Source organism: Hemitrygon akajei, chromosome 13 (genome assembly GCF_048418815.1).
Source record: "Hemitrygon akajei chromosome 13, sHemAka1.3, whole genome shotgun sequence".
Classification (NCBI taxonomy): Eukaryota; Metazoa; Chordata; class Chondrichthyes; order Myliobatiformes; family Dasyatidae; genus Hemitrygon; species Hemitrygon akajei.
In genome coordinates, this window is record NC_133136.1 from 598,418 (window position 1) to 617,969 (window position 19,552).

Consider the following 19,552-nt stretch of genomic DNA (forward strand, 5'->3'; position numbering starts at 1 on the left):
AAGAGTCATTTGGATAGATACATGGATGGCAGGGTTTTGGAGAGTTATCAGCTGAACACAGTGAAGATGATGTGATCAGCATAGAGTTGTGGGTTGAAGGGTGTGTTTCTGTTGTGTATTACTGTGATATCATTCTTACAAGTAGCTACTTTTGTCCAAAAAAAAAAAGGAATTTTCTCTTTTTCTTTAATATCTTGATCTGAGTGAATTATTAATTCACAGAAAACCGCTTGCTGTTCACTATCCAAACATTTCATAGTCTTCAAAAAAAAGCCAATGTTTCTCAAGCCCTTCCTTACATTCAGGGTGATTTTATTTTTACTATTTACACAAAGTCTAAGTACTATACTTACAAGGAACTCAGCAGGTCAGGCAGCACCCATGGAAATGAATAGAGTCAATGTTTCAGACACTTGAGTGTTGCTCAAGATTACCAGAATCTGCAGAGTCTCGTGTCATCATTTCTCACTCTCTCTTCCATTTCAGGAGATTCTTTTCAATCAAAAGAATCAGACTTCCTCTTTAGCTGTTTTTTTTTTGTATTTAAGATCAAATCTGTTGTACTAAAATTCCATTTAAATGGAATATCTCTGAAATTCAACAAACCAAAATTGCACTCTGGTTAGCTTAATTTTCCAAAACCCCCAAACAGGAACCAACAAGGTTTAATATTTATCCATTCATACCCCTAATACGAAGGACACAGTTAACTCTTGGATTAGTTTGATTCACCTTGATTCACTGTAATATTCTAGAAATTATCTTTTAGAACTTGGAGGTTTCTAGACATACAGTACTGATATAATTTACACACCAGTCTATGATACAGAAGAGAGTGCAATCCCATCACCCAAGTTGGTACTCTGACAATAAATGCAAATGGTTATGTTTCTACATTTACAAACTGCATTTGGCATCCTGGATCTGGATTAATTGCAGATTTGCACAGCAATCATCCTTTTCCCTTCTAGTTTTCACGTTGTATTTTGCAAGACTCAAAGCTAAGGATTCCAAAACATTCTCATCATTAAACATACTGAGCTATTATCAAAATAAGCATCTGGTTGAAATCAGAGACCTCAAAACCAGTTCTCTTAACCCTCCTTTTTTCCTTTGTCCTTAAGCGATCTTCCCAATGTATAAAATTCTTCATTTGGACGCAGGTCAATGAGATGAGCCAGGCGGTTAGACATTGCAAAGAATGCCGCTATTGTGCCAATATCCCAGACATCCTCTTTATCAAATCCGTGCTTCTCCAAGTTTTTCAGGTGGTCTTCACTGATGTTTTCAGCTTTGCTCACGACAAGGGCAAAATCCAACATGGCCTGCTGTCGATCGTCCAGATCAGCCAACTGCCTGTTCACAACGACCTGACAGTAACAGATTGGAGGAGAATCAGAATCAGGTTTAATATCAAAATTACAAACTACTCCACTTATAGATGTTCGAAAATTAAAAACCTCTCTGACTCTTATTTTAGAGAGAGGAACTAGACAGGGATGCCCAATTTCCCCTCTCCTTTTTGCACTATACATTGAACCTCTTGCCCAATTAATAAGACAGAGAAAAGTTGTAAAAGGTATCAAGGTGGCAGGGATTGAACAGAAAGTAGCGCTATTCGCAGATGATGTCTTAGTTTATTTGAGTGAACCAGAAAAATCATTCATAGGATTGTTTACACTGTTGGATGAGCTTGGGAAAATATCAGGTTATAAAACTAATGTAAAGAAAACACAGGTTAGATCCCTAAATTATACAGCATCCAAAAAGTTGCAGGATACATATGATCTTAAGTGGGAAGCTAAATCATTAAAATATTTAGGAATAACCCTGCCAAAAGATCTTACAATGTTGTCACAGGCAAATTATGGGCCATTAGTTTCAGAGATAAAAGCAGATATACATAGATGGAATCTTATCCTCGATTTAAGTTTAAATTCAAGGATAAATATCATAAAAATGAATATTCTCCCTCAGCTACTTTACTTTTTCCAGAATTTACCTGTGGAGGTAGACAATCAATTTAAGGAATGGGACAAATGGATTTCCCGCTTTATCTGGCAAGGAAAGAAATCTAGAATCGGATTTAACACCTTACAGTTAGTAAAGGAAGGAGGAGGTATGGCACTTCATTGCTTGAAAAATTATTTTTATGCTTCACAGATAACCCCGCTGTTGACGTTTCCCTCTACAGGCCTCAATTGCGGACGAAGGATTGATGGCCCAATTGGAAAAGATTAAAATCAGCTGGATGAATCTCACATTAAAAATATGGCAGAAGGTGATTAATTTATGTGGAATTTACAACACGTTAAAACTTTTTAGATGGTGTGCTTATGATACCAAATTCTTTCCCAGCAGAGGAGATAAAAGATTTGAACTATGGATAAAGAAAGGTCTTACAACCTACCTCTCATTCACACATAAAAGTGCATTACAAAGTTTTCAATCCTTGCAGGACAAACATGGCCTAGAACATAACAATTTTTTGTTTTTAGGTACCTTCAAGTACGACACTAACCAGAATTGTAGATATACAGACTTATCAACAGCAGAATTATAGAAATTTTCAAGATTTTGAATTCAGTTTACAGCTCAATACCAATTCAATCAATTTCTCAATTATATAATGCCCTCTTTCATGCTGAAAATGAAAACACATTGTATATTAAAGTGGGAGGAAGAAGCGGGATTGGTACTTTCAGAGGAGGTTTGGGGGGAAAATATGCAGCTTTCAGTGGTCTTCAACTAACTCTTTTGTTTGTAGAGAACATTGCTGGAAAAATATTATAAGATACTTCAAGACCCCATACCAGGAAAAATATATAAAGACCCAAACATGGCATGTTGGAGAAGACGTGGCTCCAAGGTGGCAAATCATTTCCATATTTTCTGAGATTGTCCTAAATTAAGTTTATATTGGAAAGGTATTCACAGAACATTAGTTAAGGTATTTAAGATACAGATACCTCTGGACTTCGTGACTCTCTATTTGGGGCATGTATTGTTTTCGGAACAGAAGGAAGATATAAAGTTGCTGCAGACCCTTTTAGCGGCAAGTAAGAAATCAATCAACAGAAAGTTGCTAAATCCAGTATCATCTACTTTAGAAGATTGGCATGAAATTATTTTGGAAATATTTAAAATGGAAAAGATGACTTACTCCCTGAGAATTCAAAAAGAAAATCTTTTATCAAATTTGGAATAAATGGATTGAATTTAGAACCCCCATGCGAGCAGACATTAGATGTTTCTCCTAATGGTTCATACTGCTTTTCTCATCAACATGGTAATAGTGTTAATGTAAGCTCCCTTAGTTTGAATGTTCACTGTTTTATTTCTGGAAAATGTGGAATTAACACAAGGAAAAGATTTGGGGAAAGAAAAAGATAACTTGAAGTAAACAAGTACACAGGAACTGGATAAGTATGTTTATAAATGGGAGCAAACATGAATGTGTTACGATACAAACACCTACGATGGAATTTACATAGGGTTACACACATTATTTTGGACAAGAAAGAAATGGACCAGAAGAGATACATGGAAATTATTATTCAACCGCTATTATTACTAATTTTTTAACAACTATTATTATTATTTAGTTTAATAGTGTGGAATTACAATTGCACATAAATATCTATTTAAGTGCCTAATTACTTTTCTTTAAATACCATCTTAGTGTGTACTTGTGAATGTATAAATACATATAGGTTTATACATATATAAAAAATGGAAAAGGCTTTATATTTAAAAAGTTTATGTAATACTTATGAATACCTTATCCAAATAAAAATAAAATTAAAAAAAAAAACAGCATTTTCAGACAAAATACTTATTGTAAGGGGTTTCTTCTTTCATGTTATTTGTTAAGGCTAATGAAATGGCTTCTTTGTTATGTTATAATAAAATGGCCTTCTCTGTAATGTTAACTGCTGGATTATAATTACTGATAATGGGAATTGTATTCATTTGCTATCCAATTGGGATAGATGTTATTCTTTCTTGTGTGTCTGTAAGCTATTGTTTTCACGGGCTTTGGGAGGAAGGCGCAATGGGGACAGAGAGAGGAGACGCGATGAGAGAGATGCTGTAAGCTGGGCGAGGATCAGACCCAAGAGGGAGTCCAAGGCCCAGGGCATTTTGGGAGGAGAACCGAAGAGGGAAGACGTGTTCGACGCGCTCTGGTCAAGCAACGTGGTTGGTCCCAAGCGGTGGGTCGAGGAGGTCAGAGGAGATCGAATGGTGGAAAGACTCCATTAATTGAGCTCCAACAGTTGTGCACGAAGTGGCTGAACTCTGATAAGTTTGGCATCTTTTACATTCCTTTTATATTGTATCTTTATTAATTACATAGTTCCAGTAAGATCTATGAAGTCCAATCTGTAAATCGTACATTGTGTGCAATCTGTTAATTGGCGGTGTGGGGTACATCACACGGCATCCACACATAAATTTCATTACCCAGTTTGGCGGGGCCGAAGGCTGCTCCCCCTAAACGAAAGCGAGCTGAGCCAGCCTGAGGCTCACCAGGAGGCAACACTTAATCACTCACCTGATCTGCCAGAGTGGGATTTTTTGAATAAAGGCGATGTAGGGCACAGTGCGCTATCACACAGTAGGGGCAAAAGTTATTTGCGCTTGTCGCCACAATAATAAGCTCCCGATCTGCTTTGCTGAGATTTCCTAAGGACAAATTCATGGTGAAAGGTAGGGAAAAGTTTAAAACATTTCTTTCAAACAAATTTCATCAAAAAAAATCAACTTACTGAATTTTCTCTAAAATATTAATTTATTGCTTTAAGCCATATATTATTCTAGCTGGGATGGGAATGAGGAGAATCTGTTCTGCTGTTAGGAGAGAATTCATCAAATACCTGGCATATCTTTGCTAAAACATAAACACGAGGGAGAAGAGATCTACAGTATCTGTGCAGCTCTTTGCTAAAGTAACCCGAGTGTTCTTACCCATGTCTTCCATATCGACTATTTATACAATTTACCCTAAAGCCAATAAATGCTTATTTAAAACAATGAACTGTTCTTTCAGTTAATACTTTATACAGCTCATGTTACTAAAAATATTAAATTCAATTCCATATCCAGTTATGGATTTGAATACAACCACTGTACTGGTTTATAGTGCCTCCACACCCAAAGCCCAGTAGATCCGTACCCCCCGCCCTTGAATCTCAGAATACTGCTCGTCTAATTTGTCTAATCCAGTCATATCAACATGCAAGGAGCAGAACACTCAGTGCCAATACAGATTGGAAGCATTGCAAAGTGGATACGTTACCACTGAAATCTCACAGAAAAAACTCACCCGCTGATTTCCAAATGAAGTCTTTTGATCTATCTTACCTGTTTCTTTGTTCATTATAGCATTGTAGTAGGCAAAGAATGCCCTGAATTCCACAGGCCGATAGGAAAGTGCTTTAAATATATTTGGCAAAAATCCAACCTGTGAAGCAAAATTATTATTTAAGATTCCCACAGGTTATACACAATTTAAAAGCTGTATAAAACATGTATTCTAAAAAATACTTTAGGTTATACAGAAAAATTATAAGGAAATAGATGGTTTAACAATGATACATCAGTGAACAAAATGATGAAAATGGTTAACAGAAGGAGGCAGCAGATCTCCTACAACAGACGACCAAACAACTGCCTTGGACATAATATTGAGATTACCAAAAAAGTAATGGACGTTCCGCAACGCTCCGTGGTGTCCCAATGGGACCCTCCTCAATGTCCAGTGGTGTCCCAATTGTCCAAGTCATTGTAAAGCAAAGGTGAGGATAGAATGGGCATTTGCAGATATGAAATGGGGAAGACATAACTGAATGAAATGTGGCATGACATTTACTATGGAAAGTGGTGAACCAAATTTACAAAATAATAATACAATGAGCAGAATAAACAGATGAAGAGGGAATCCGACAATTCCATTAAGAGTTACAGTGGCATGCAAAAGTTTGGGCACCCCAGTCAAAATTTCTGTTACTATGAATAGCCTAAGCAAGTAAAAGATGACCTGATTTCCAAAAGGCATAAAGTTAAAGATGACACATTTCTTTAATATTTTAAGCAAGATTACTTTTTTTATTTCCATCGTTTACAGTTTCAAAATAACAAAAAAAGTAAAAGGGTCCAAAGCAAAAGTTTGGGCACCCTGCATGGTCAGTACTCAGCAACACCCCCTTTGGCAAGTATCACAGCTTGTAAATGCTTTCTGTAGCCAGCTAAGAGTCTTTCAATTCTTGTTTAGGGGATTTTCACCCATTCTTCCTTGCAAAAGGCTTCTAGTTCTGTGAGATTCTTGGGACGTCTTGCATGCACTGCTCTTTTGAGGTCTATCCACAGATTTTCAATGATGTTCCGGTCGGGGGACTGTGAGGGCCATGGCAAAACCTTCAGCTTGCGCCTCTTGAGGTAGTCCATTGTGGATTTTGAGGTGCATTAAGGATCATTATCCTGTTGTAGAGGATCATATCCTCTATTCATCTTCAGCTTCTTTACAGACAGTGTGATGTTTACTTCCAGAATTTGCTGGTATTTAATTGAATTCATTCTTCCCTCTACCAGTGAAATGTTCCCTGTGCCACTGACTGCAACACAAGCCCAAATTTTAAAAGAGAGTCCTCATGGGGCGAAGTTTCTTACAAGTATATTTACAGGTTAAGTCTATCAGGTGGTCGAATCTGTCGTTGCGATCTACATAGCACCGGCTGTGATTGCACAGGTGACGGTGGTGATTGCACCGGAGACGGTGGTTGTGCTGGTTCCGGCCCAACTGGAGGTGTCAGCCCACTAGGCGTCAGTGATCCCTCATGCGTGTGCGAGACGCCCAGTATAGGAGTGTCATGAGGAGTCTGTGTAGGGCTCGGTGTGCGCGGTGTCACCTTGGGTACAGGGTTCATAGTTACCGTGGAGTGTTCGGGGTAGTGGTCTGCTGCTCCTGCGGGCGCCAGGTCGCGGACGGAGACCGTGTCCTCCCGCCCATCAGGTAAGACCACGTAGGCATTCTGGGGGTTCGCATGTAGAAGGTGAACCCTCTCAACCAGCGGGGAGTATTTATTGCTCCTCACATGTTTCCGGAGCAGCACTGGCCCTGGGGATGTCAGCCAAGCCGGTAGGGTGGTCCCAGTGGCAGCACCGGCAGACTTCCTGGGAAAAGAGAATGGGCGCTCGTGAGGGGTGGCATTGGTGGACATACATAACAGGGAGCGGATAGAGTGGAGTGCCTCGGGGAGGACCTCCTGCCATCGACAGACCGGCAACCCTTTTGACTTAAGGGCTAAAAGTGTGGCCTTCCACACTGTGGCACTCTCCCTCTCCACCTGTCCATTTCCCCAGGGATTATAGCTCGTGGTCCTACTAGTAGCAATGCCCCTGGCCAGCAGGTACTGACGCAGCTCGTCACTCATAAAGGAGGACCCTCTACCACTGTGGATATAGCAGGAATATCCGAACAGAATGAAAAGCTGGCGCAGAGCTTTTATGACAGACGTGGCAGTGGTGTCGGGGCAGGGGATGGCAAAGGGGAACCGCAAGTACTCGTCGATAATGTTGAGAAAGTAGACATTGTGGTCGGAGGGAAGGGAGCCCTTAAAGTCAACACTCAGTCGCTCAAAGGGGCGGGTGGCCTTAATAAGTTGCGCCTTTTCAGGACGGTAGAAGTGCGGTTTGCACTCAGCGCAGACTTGGCAGTCCCTGGTCATCGTCCTGATGTCCTCAAGGGAGTACGGCAGGTTCCGGGCTTTCACGAAATGGTAAAATCGGGTGACCCCCGGGTGGCAAAGATGTGCATGGAGGGCGTATAGCTGGTCGAGCTGTGCGCTGGCACACGCTCCCCGGGATAGGGCATCAGGGGGCTCATTGAGCCTTCCAGGCCGGTACAGGATATCATAGTTGTAGGTGGAGAGTTCTATTCTCCACCGCAAAATTTTATCATTTTTGATTTTGCCCCGCTGTTGGTTGCTGAACATGAACGCAACTGAGCGCTGGTCGGTCAGCAAGGTGAACCTTTTGCCGGCGAGATAGTGCCTCCAGTGCCTAATAGCTTCCACTATGGCCTGGGCTTCTTTCTCCACCGCGGAGTGCCGAATTTCAGGGCCTTGAAGGGTACGAGAAAAGAATGTTACTGGCCTGCTTGCCTGATTGAGGGTAGCAGCCAGCGCGAAATCGGAGGCATCACTCTCTACTTGGAAGGGAATGGTCTCGTCTACCGCATGCATCGTTGCTTTGGCAATGTCCCCTTTAATGCAGCTGAAGGCCGCACGGGCCTCGGCAGAGAGGGGAAATGTGGTAGACTTGACCAGGGGGCGGGCCTTGTCTGCGTAATGGGGGACCCATTGGGCGTAATAGGAAAAGAAGCCCAGGCACCGTCTGAGGGCTTTGAGGGTGGTGGGAAGAGGGAGTTCTAACAGGGGGCGCATACGGTCGGGATCAGGGCCAATGACCCCGTTCTCCACGACATACCCAAGGATAGCGAGCCGGGTGGTTCCGAACACACACTTGTCCCTGTTATAAGGTTCAGGGCTTTGGCCACTTGGAAAAATCATTGGAGGTTGGCGTTGTGATCCGACCAGTCATGACCACAGATGGTGATATTATCCAGATAGGGAAATGTGGCCTTCAGTTGGCACTGGTCCACCATCCGGTCCATTTCCCTCTGGAAGACAGAGACACCATTTGTGACACCGAAGGGGACGCGCAGGAAGTGATAGAGCCTGCCGCCCGCCTCGAAGGCGGTGTAGGGGCGGTCCTCTGGGCGGATGGGGAGCTGGTGATAAGCGGATTTCAGATCTATTGTCGAGTACACCTTGTACTGAGCTATCTGGTTGACCATATCCGCGATGCGGGGTAGGGGATACGCGTCAAGCTGCGTGAACCTATTGATGGTCTGGCTATAGTCCACGACCATCCTATTTTTCTGCCCGGTCTGAACAACAACCACCTGGGCCCTCCAAGGACTTGTGCTTGGCTCAATGATCCCCTCCCTGAGCAGCCACTGCACCTCTGACTGAATGAAGGCCCTGTCTCCCACGCTGTACCTCCTGCTTTTAGTTGCCACAGGTTTACAGTCGGGGGTCAGGTTGGCAAACAGCGGTGGGGGAGGGATCTTGAGGGTGGAAAGGCTACAAGTGGTGTCAATAGCGCAGCTGTCGGCATGGTGCTGGGTGGGATGTGTGGGTCGGTGTGTGTGTGTGGTCAGTAGCGGGGTATATGGCGAAGTCCCACAAAACTGAGGATTCCTGACAGTGAGTGGTGGGAGGGGCCCGTCATATGCCATAGTCACACTTTCGCAGTGGCTCTGGAAGTCCAGCCCCAATAGCACAGGGGCACACAGTTGAGGCATGACCAGTAACGCAAAGTCCCGATACTCTGTGCCCTGCACCACCAATGTTGCTACACAACCCACCAAGATGTCTGTGGAATGCGACCCAGAAGCCATGGTGACCCTCTGGCTTACCGACCGTGTCACGAGTCCGCAGCACAAAGCATGATCGATCCACCCCCATGCTTAACAGATGGAGAGGTGTTCTTTTCATGAAACTCTGCACCCTTTTTTTCTCCAAACATACCTTTGCTCATTGCGGTCAAAAAGTTCTATTTTAACTTCATCAGTCCACAGGACTTGTTCCCAAAATGTATCAGGCTTGTTTAGATGTTCTTTTGCAAACTTCTAACGCTGAATTTTGTGGTGAGGATGCAGGAAAGGTTTTCTTCTGATGACTCTTCCATGAAGGTCATATTTGTGCAGGTGTCGCTGCACAGTAGAACAGTGCACCACCACTCCAGAGTCTGCTAAATCTTGCTGAAGGTCTTTTGCAGTCAAACAGGGGTTTTGATTTGCCTTTCTAGCAATCCTACGCAGTTCTCTCGGAAAGTTTTCTTGGTCTTCCAGACCTCAACTTGACCTCCACCATTCCTGTTAACTGCCATTTCTTAATTACATTACAAACTGAGGAAATGGCTAGCTGAAAACGCTTTGCTATCTTCTTTTAGCCTTCTCCTGCTATGTGGGCATCATTTATTTTAATTTTCAGAGTGCTAGGCAGCTGCTTAGATGAGCCCATGGCTGCTGATTGTTAGGACAAGGTTTGAGGAGTCAGGGAATTAAAAAAGCATTGAAATTTGCATTACCTGGCCTTTCCTAATGATGACTGTGAACAAGCCATAGCCCTAACCAGCTAATTAAGGTAGACCTTGGTAAAAGTTATCTGAGAGCTCAAATCTTTTGGGGTGCCCAAACTTTTGCATGGTCCTCCTTTCCTTTTTATCACTCTAAAATTTTACAAAACAAAAATAATACACGAACTATACTTAAAATGTTGAAAAGCATATTTCATCTTTAACTTTATGACTTTTGGAGATCAGTTCGTCTTCTACTCACTTAACTATTCACAGTAACAGAAATTTTGACCAGTGGTGCCCAAACTTTTGCATGCCACTGTATAAGTTTGTTATCAACAGAATAGATTAATGTAATGCAGTTAATTTGTGAAATTTGGACTTTCAAAAGGGCATTTCCATGAAGTGGAATTTTAAGGATAAAGCAGGAGTAGACTGATGACTGGTTAACAAATATTGGAATTTGAGGGTAGAGGGAGGAACTCCCTGACTAACCAATTACCTATCAACCTCCACTTTAAACATATTCAATGACTTGGTCTCCATAGCTGTCTGTGGCAATGAATTCCACAGATTCACTACCCCTGGCTAAAGAAATTCCCCCTTCTGTTTCAAAGGAACATCCCTTCTATTCTGGCACTGCCCCCTGTCCTGAACTCCCCACATCCATTCTATCCAGACCTTTCAATAATTGACACATTTACTGAATTCCCCCCATTCTTCTAAACCCCAGTGAGTATGGGCCCAGAGACATCAAACACTCCTCATACCTTAAGCCTTACATTCCCAGAATCGTTCTCTTGAACCTTCTCTGGACCCTCTGCAAGCCACCAACACATTCTCCTTAGATCTGGTTGCTAAACACGATAGAGGTCCATGCTATTGCAGGACAGGTACTAGCATGGATAGAAGATTGTCTGATTGGCAGGAGGCAGAGTCTTCTGTCTATGCCAGTACCTGTTCTGTAATACCACGGACTCCTGTCTTGTTTAGCAGCTGAACAGTACAGCACTGCAACAGGCCCTTCTGTCACAAATTTTTGCCAAACTAATGCACTTGGTAATTAAATGCTTAATTTTTCTAGTATTCTTTAGGCCCGCAGTAGCAACAGGGACACCAAACAGCAGATAAATACACAGATTTCGGAAAGGTGCAAAAACAACAGGGTTGTTATAATAGATGACTTCAACTTCTCTAATACTGATCGGCACCTCAGTGCAAATGGCTTGATAGGGGAGTATTTGTTAGGCATGTCCAGGAGCTATTCTTGAGACAGTATACGGACAGGCTGATGAGAGAGCCCATATTACTAGGTAATTTCAGGGGTGTCTCTGAAGATCTAATGTGGACCCAATATATTGATGCAATTATGATGGCATGGCAGCGGCTATATTTCATTCTGAGTTTGCAAAGATTTGGTATGTCAAGGATTTTTTAAAAACATGGAACGCAAACAGTGCAAAAACAGGCCCTTTGGCCCATCAGGAATGAAAGGGTTACCGTATGAGGAACGTCTGGCAGCTCTTGGGCTGTATTCCCTGGAGTTCAGGAGAATGAGGGAGGATCTCAGAAACATTCTGAATGTTAAAAGGCCTGGAAAGATTAGATATGGCGAAGTTATTTCCCATGGTAGGAGAGTCTAGGACAAAAGGGTATGACTTCAGGATTGAAGGACGTCCTTTTAGAACTGAGATGCAGAGAAATTACTTTAGTCAGAGGGTGGTAAATCTGTGGAACTTGTCGCCACGAGCGGCTGGGGAGGCCAAATCATTGGGTGCATTTAATGCAGAGATAGATAGGTTCTTGATTAGCCAAGACATCAAAGGGTATGGAGAGAAGGCAGGGGAGTGGGGATGACTGGAAGAATTGGATCAGCCCATGATTGAATGGTGGAGCAGACTCAATGGGCCCAATGGCCTATTTCAGTTCCTATATCTTATGGTCTTATTCCCAAGCCAACCAATTAACTAATCCAATCTATCTCTATTTTATAAACTCAGTATTCTAGACAAACATAATCCAAATTTGTCCACCCTTTGCTTTTAGCTAATACACTCCAATACAAGCAACAAAGTGGTCACCCTCTTCTGCATCCTCTCCAAAACCTGCACGTCATTCCTGTAATGTGACAGCCAGAACTGCACACAATACTCCAACAGAAACTATAACTCAGCAATGATGGAACAGAGTAGAAGAACTAAATTGTCTCAGACTATTTTTATATAACATTAACAGGAAACCCACCTTGGTTTCCACCTCTTCCATCAGTTCAACAATATCATATGGCAGGTCCTTTTTATATGGAACAGGGTATCTACTGATGGGGCGTAAAGGGTTCTCAGGTTTTGTACTATAATCCTTGTTGGAAGCAACAGATCTTCCTCTTGTCCATCTTGATGCCAGTGTGAAAGACTAGAGTGGGGGAAAAGAGCAAAAAAGTTATTTCAATGACATGTTAGTGCAATTTGAAAATAAATACTGTACTCTTTTCTATAAATGTACGAGACTTTAGGATAAATTGCTCCTTTGAAACAAATTGCAGATTTAGCTCACCTTTTGCCTAGAACAAAATAAGGAATCTCAGAAATAGAATCAGAATCAGGTTTATTATCACCGGCATGTGTTGTGAAATTTGTTAACTTAGCAGTTCAATGCAATACATAATATAGAAGAGAAAAATATCAATCACCCCTCGTATATTTAAAAAGTGAGGTAGTGTCCAAGGGTTCAATGTCCATTTAGGAATCAGATTGCAGAGGGGAAGAAGCTGTTCCTGAATCACTGAGTGTGTGTCTTCAGGCTTCTGTACCTTCTACCTGATGGTAACAGTGAGAAAAGGACATGCCCTGGGTGCAGGAGGTCCTTAATAATGGATGCTGACTTTCTGAGACATCACTCCCCAAAGACGTCCTGGGTACTTTGTGGGCTCGTGCCCAAGATGAAGCTGACTAGATTTACAACCCTCTGCAGCTTCTTTTGGTCCTGTGCAGTAGCTCCCCCACCCCCCAAATTCCAGATGCAGCCTGTCAGAATGCTCTTATTTGCTCAAGTATGTTGTGAAATTCATAGATCTTAAAGAATCCCATGAAGTGCTTGTACGTTTGCCTGTGATTACAACTTCACAATTATGACAACTGCTTCAGAACTAAGACGGAGGTGAAAGAATGCAACAAAAATACTGAACACCAGTTTCTCCTTCTGATGCAGAAGCAGCAGCCTGGGACGCAAAGGCCAAACTGTTTAACACAGGGTCCTTCCAGGAGTTGCAAAACTGGTTTAGTCAAAATCAGTAACCTCAGAGATAAAAACAAAAGAGATTGTACTGTTCAGCAAGAGAATATGAAGCTGAACAGGAGTGAGCTGAATTACTGAGTGCCCAGCTATGAATTTCTTCAAGAGAATATGAAGCTGTATGGAAGAAGAAGAAGAATAGCCCTTAACTCAGCAGTGGAGTTATCGGGGCACTGTCATGACAGTGTTTCCGTAGCAAGCTATTCTTGTTTTTACAAGGCTGAGTTGCTAGCTCAATGCTCAACCCAACTTGGATTCGAACTCGGGAACCTTCGCTCCAGAGTCTGGCGCTGATATTATTGTGCCATCAAGTGGGACAAGCTGTATGAGAGTGAGCTGAAATACTGAGTGCCCAGCTGTGAATTTCTTTAAGAGAATATAAAGCTGAACAGGAGTGAGCAGAGGTAAGGATCACCAGGCTGTCGACTTCTTTAACTAAATTAAATAAAATACTTTCAAAGATTACTAAGCACAGCTGGGCACTTCTCTTTAGAGACGCAGCATGGAATAGGCCCTTCGAGCCATGCTCCCTAGCAATCCCCCAATTTTAATCCAAGCCAACTCACAGGACTATTTATAATGACCAATTAAACTACCAGTCGATAGGTCTTTGGACTGTGGGAGGAAGCCGACATGGCCACAGTAAGAATGTACAGACACCTTACAGGCAGCGCCTGGAATTGAACCGAAGTCACCTGTACTGTAAAGTATTGTGCTAACCACTACACTACCGTGCCATCTGTCCTTTTACATTTTTGCTCCAGGAAGGAATATTGAACCACTGTGGCTTTTACACTCATTCCTTAATTTTCATTTGAATTCAGGAGCCCTGTTTCAGATTGCACCGCTCCACTTTGCACCTCAATGAAGAACCATCATATTTTCTCTGAAGAACCCCACATAACAAGATTAACAAAGTCCCAATCTGGGATAGCTTTCTTTCTATTGGACCTCCCAACATACGGATCTAAAATTAAATGTTGCAACATTGCTAATTTGTTTAGACCAATCTCAATGTTGATCACAGTTGAATTTGTACATGCATCTCAAATTCCTTTTATGACATCACTACTACTGTTTGGATGCCAAAATAACAATGTACAAACTTCTCTAGCTTACCAAGAATAAAAACTTTTAATTTCCTATCCATTGTCTTTTACTGCGATTACCCCCTTTCATAGAAACATAGAAAATAGGTGCAGGATTAGGCCATTCCGCCCTTTGAGCCTGCACCGCCATTCAGTATGATCATGGCTGATCATCCAACTCAGAACCCTGTACCTGCTTTCTCTCCAAACCCCCTGATCCCTTTAGCCATAAGGGCCATATCTAACTTCCTCTTAAATATAGCCAATGAACCGGCCTCAATTGTTTCCTGTGGCAGAGAATTCCACAGATTCACCACTCTGTGTGAAGAAGTTTTTCCTCATCTCGGTCCTAAAAGGCTTCCCCTTTATCCTTAAACTGTGACCCCTCATTCTGGACTTCCCCAACATCGGAAACAATCTTCCTGCATCTAACCTGTCCAATCCCTTTAGAATTTTATATGTTTCAATAAGATCCCCCCTCAATCTTCTAAATTCCAGTGAGTTTAAGCCTAGTCGATCCAGTCTTTCTTCATATGAAAGTCCTGCCATCCCAGGAATCAATCTGGTGAACCTTCTCTGTACTCCCTCTATGGCAAGAATGTCTTTCCTCAGATTAGGGGACCAAAACTGCACACAATATTCTAGGTGCAGTCTCACCAAGGCCTTGTACAACTGCAGTAGAACCTCCCTGCTCCTGTACTCAAATCCTTTTGCTATGAATGTCAACATACCATTTGCCTTTTTCACCGCCTGCTGTATCTGCATGCCCACCTTCAATGACTGGTGTACAATGACACCCAGGTCTCATTGCATCTCCCCTTTTCCTAATCGGCCACCGTTCAGATAATAATCTGTTTTCCTGTTCTTGCAACCAAAGTGGATAGCCTCACATTTATCCACATTAAATTGCATCTGCCATGAATTTGCCCACTCACCTAACCTATCCAAGTCACCCTGCATCCTCTTAGCATCCTCCTCACAGCTAACACCGCCGCCCAGCTTTGTGTCATTCGCAAACTTGGAGATGCTGCATTTAATTCCCTCGTCTAAATCATTAGTATATATTGTAAACAACTGGGGTCCCAGCACTGAGCCTTGTGGTACCCCACTAGTCACTGCCTGCCATTCTGAAAAGGTCCCGTTTACTTCCACTCTTTGCTTCCTGTCTGCCAACCAATTCTCTATCCACATCAATACCATACCCCCAATACCGTGTGCTTTATGTTTGCACACTAATCTCCTGTGTGGGACCTTGTCAAAAGCCTTTTTAAAATCTAAATATAGCACATCCACTGGCTCTCCCCCATCCACTCTACTAGTTACATCCTTTACTAACAATGCTACCTCACTGCAAAAAAAAGCTCCTTCAGCTCATCTGGTCCATGCCAAACCATTAAGACTGCTAACTTCCATAAACCAGTCAGAGAGACAACCACTCTCTGGCTTCTCCCATTATGCCAGTTTACTAACTCATATTGAAAGTCAAGCGACCAAATCTTCCTGACCAACTTCACACATGGGACCTTCTCAAATACCTTACTAATGTCCATCTAAGCAACATTGAGTGCCTTGCCTTCATCAACATTCCTGGTAACTTCCACAAAAAACGCTAAGATTAGTTAGACACGAGCTACCACACACAAAGCCAAGTTCCCAGTATCACAACGTAGGAGCCTAGTTCATTAATATAAGTGTACGTCAGCTGTGAATCAACTCTCCAAATTCTGTTAGAAACTCTAAGCAGTTGACAAGGAAGAATTTATACTGTTGGCTCGTCAGAACACTATTTTCAATAACCAAATTTGGTGCTTAAGTTAGTAGTAGATAGCCTACATTCAGAGAAAAGCACAGTACAGGCCCTTCGGCCCACAATGGTGTGCCTACCTTTAAACCTACTCTAAGAACAATCTGACCTTTACCTCAATCACAGCCACACATCTCTCTATCTAAGAGTCTCTTAAAAGCCCTTAATGTATCTGCCTCTATCACCACTCCTGGCAGTGTGTTCCAGACATCCACCACTCAACGTGTAAAAAGAACTTAATTCTAGCATTCCCTTATACTCTCCTCCAATCAGTTTAAAATTACGTCTCTGGGTAATTGCCACCCTGGGAAATAGCCTCTAGTCACCCACTCAATCTATGCTTCTTATTGCCTTGCATATCTTATCCTCCTTTACTCTAAAGAGAAAAGCCCCAGCTCGATCAGCCTATCCTCATGAGACATGCTCCCTAATCCAGACAGATCTTGGTAAATCTCATCTGCACCGTCTCTGAATCTTCCACATCCTACATGCCCTCAACGAAATTAAAGAACCAGACTGCCGTTCACAACAATGCAATTGTATAATTATTTACACCAGGTTTCACCTCAAACCTGAATCCCTGTGTAGACACACCGCCCACTCCACTCTAGGGCATACTCATCAGTCACGTACCACCACCCAAACACATTCGACCCCCCCAATTCTCCCCAATATACTCAAACCCACCCAAACCCCCATCCCCTTCACATGCTTCACCCCCACCCAATACCCCAACACGCTCGACACCCCCAATCCCCCGACACTCGATCCCCACCCCCAATATGCTCGATTCACCACCCAACACGCTCGTTCCCAATTCCAGACACACTCGACCCGCCACCCCAATTCCTCCTCCCGGACACTCACCCGCCACCCCTGGGTTCCGAGCACCGACCAAGCCCGACTCATGGCGACTTCAAGGAGCCTCACAAACCGGAGGTGACGTATTATTTCCGCTTTAGCACGAACTGTCCGTTCAGATCAAGATGCCGACCTGAGCCGATCCGTCAATAACTCCGACCCCCCCCCCCCCCCCCCCCCGTCTTCCCGAACTGTGAACTTCCCTGTCCATGCTCTTGTCCGAATGTATTTGGATTGAATTGACTTTATTTCTTACATCCTTCCTCTACATGAGGAGTAAAAATCTTTACGTAACGTCGCTGCTCAAATGTACAATTTATAGTAATTTATAATAAATAGTATGTACAACAGGACAGTCAATGTAACATACAAATACAACTGTATCAGCATGAATTAATCAGTCTGATGGCCTGGTGGAAGAAGCTGTCCCGGAGCCTGTTGGTCCTGGCTTTTATGCTGCGGTACCATTTCCTGGATGGCAGCAGTTGGAACAGTTTGTGGTTGGGGTGACTGGGGTCTCCAATGCTCCTTCAGGCCCTTTTTTATACACCGGTCTTTGTAAATGTCCTGAATCATGGGAAGTTCATAACTACAGATACTCTAGGCTGTCTGCACCACTCTCTGCAGAGTCCTGAGATTGAGGGAGGTACAGTTCCCATACCAGGCAGTGATGCACCCAGTCAGGATGCTCTCAATTGTGTCCCTGTAGAAATGTAATTGTACCCACTTCCTCCAGCAGTTTGTTTCACTCAGGTCCCTTTCAAATCTCTCGCCTTAAACATGTGTTTTCAAGTTTTAGACTCCCACTCCTAGGGAAAAATCTGTAACCAACTACTTTGTCGAGAAAATCTGCAGTTGCTGGAAATCCAAACAATACACACAAAAATTATCTACCCTGGTTGGCCCTACCAAAGTGCAACACCTCACACTTGTCTGCATTAAATTCCATCTGCCATTTTTCCAGCTGATACAGATCAGCAAATCCCTCTGCAAGCCTTGATAGCCTTCCTCACTGTCCACTACACCCCCAATCTTGGTGTCATCCATAAATTTGCTGATTCAGAATCAGCTTTATTATCACCGGCCTGTGACAGTGATAGTAATGTGACACCGTAGTAATGCTGTTTCATTTGGCTGTCTGTATTCACATATGGTTGAATGACAATGAAGCTTGAACTTGTTTATCATCCAGATCATTGATATAGATGACAATAGACCCAACACCGATCCATATGGCACTCCACTAGTCACCAGCCATCTACTAATTCCTCTAATTCTCTAATACTACATTTCTCTAATGCACAAATTGGCAGGAAATGGGCAAGCCCATGTGACAGTGGGAAGGTTTCTTATTGAAAAGCTTCCCAAAGCATTTCACATTATTCTAAGTATTAATTTTATAGAATGTAGTTGTCACTGACCAGACCAACATTTTTCATTAATTGCCCCTAAGAAGATGGCTGTGTGCCCCATCTTGACTCACTGTATTCTTTGTCATGAAAGTAAATGAGGTATCTATCTATCACTGAAACATATAGTCAAATACATCAACACAAGCAAAAAATGCTGGTGGAACACGGCAGGCCAGGCAGCATCTATAGGAAGAAGTACAGTCAATGTTTCGGGCCAAGACCCTTCACCAGGACTAACTGAAAGAAAAGGTAGTAAGAGATTTGAAAGTGGGAGGGGGAGGGGAAGATCCGAAATGATAGGACAAGACAGGAGGGGGAGGGATGGAGCTTAGAGCTGGAAAGTTGATTGGCAAAAGGGATACAAGGCTGGAGAAGGGAGAGGATCATGGGATGGGAGGCCTAGGGAGAAAGAAAGGGGAAGGGGAGCCCAGAGGATGAGCAAGGTGTTATAGTGAGAGGGACAGAGGGAGAAAAAAGAGAGGAAAAAAAAGGGAAAATCGTAATATTAATAATAAATAAATAAATAAATAAATAAATAAGGGATGGTGTATGAAGGGGAAGGGCATTAACGGAAGTTAGAGAAGTCAATGTTCATGCCATCAGGTTGGAGGCTACCCAGACAGAATATAAGGTGTTATTCCTCCAACCTGAGTGTGGCTTCATCTTAACAGTAGAGGAGGCTGTGGATAGACAGGTTCCTGTTCAGAAACATCATCACTGGAGTCTGATTAGTGGTTGCATGTACTACATTACGATAGGCAAGAAGCAAGTTATCTATCTTGTGTTGCAGTGGTCAATTTTCACTATCCATTGCCTTGATGGTTTTCTTGAATGTCTGTACAAATCTTTCTGCCAAGCCATTTGTGGATGGATGATAAGGGACAGATGTAAAGTGCTTGATTCCATTGTTCTTCACAAAACTTTGGAATTCTTCAAAGACAAATTATTGTCCA

The 19,552-nt window shown here is 42.7% G+C and overlaps 1 protein-coding gene across 1 annotated transcript; it reads right to left on the reverse strand.

Moving 5' to 3' along the window:
- Positions 1–295: 295 nt before the first annotated feature.
- On the reverse strand, positions 296–17,283 carry LOC140737578 (uncharacterized). Its single transcript, XM_073064012.1, has 5 exons — positions 17,194–17,283; positions 12,388–12,555; positions 5,365–5,464; positions 4,556–4,686; positions 296–1,370 (listed from the first exon to the last, which is right to left on the reverse strand). The coding sequence occupies exons 1-5, from the start codon at positions 17,233–17,235 to the stop codon at positions 1,095–1,097; spliced, it is 717 nt and encodes a 238-aa protein (XP_072920113.1). The 5' UTR covers positions 17,236–17,283; the 3' UTR covers positions 296–1,094.
- Between the last annotated feature and the right edge of the window lie 2,269 nt (positions 17,284–19,552).

Excerpts from the sequence above, each read along its gene's own strand:
- LOC140737578 (XM_073064012.1), bottom strand. The coding sequence starts at position 17,235 with ATGAGTCGGGCTTGGTCGGTGCTCGGAACCCAGGGGTGGCGG. Across the intron at positions 12,556-17,193 it reads TCGGAACCCAGGGGTGGCGG|TCTTTCACACTGGCATCAAG; the intron begins GTGAGTGTCCGG and ends CCCCCACTCTAG. Across the intron at positions 4,687-5,364 it reads TATAATGAACAAAGAAACAG|GAAATCTCAGCAAAGCAGAT; the intron begins GTAAGATAGATC and ends ATTTGTCCTTAG.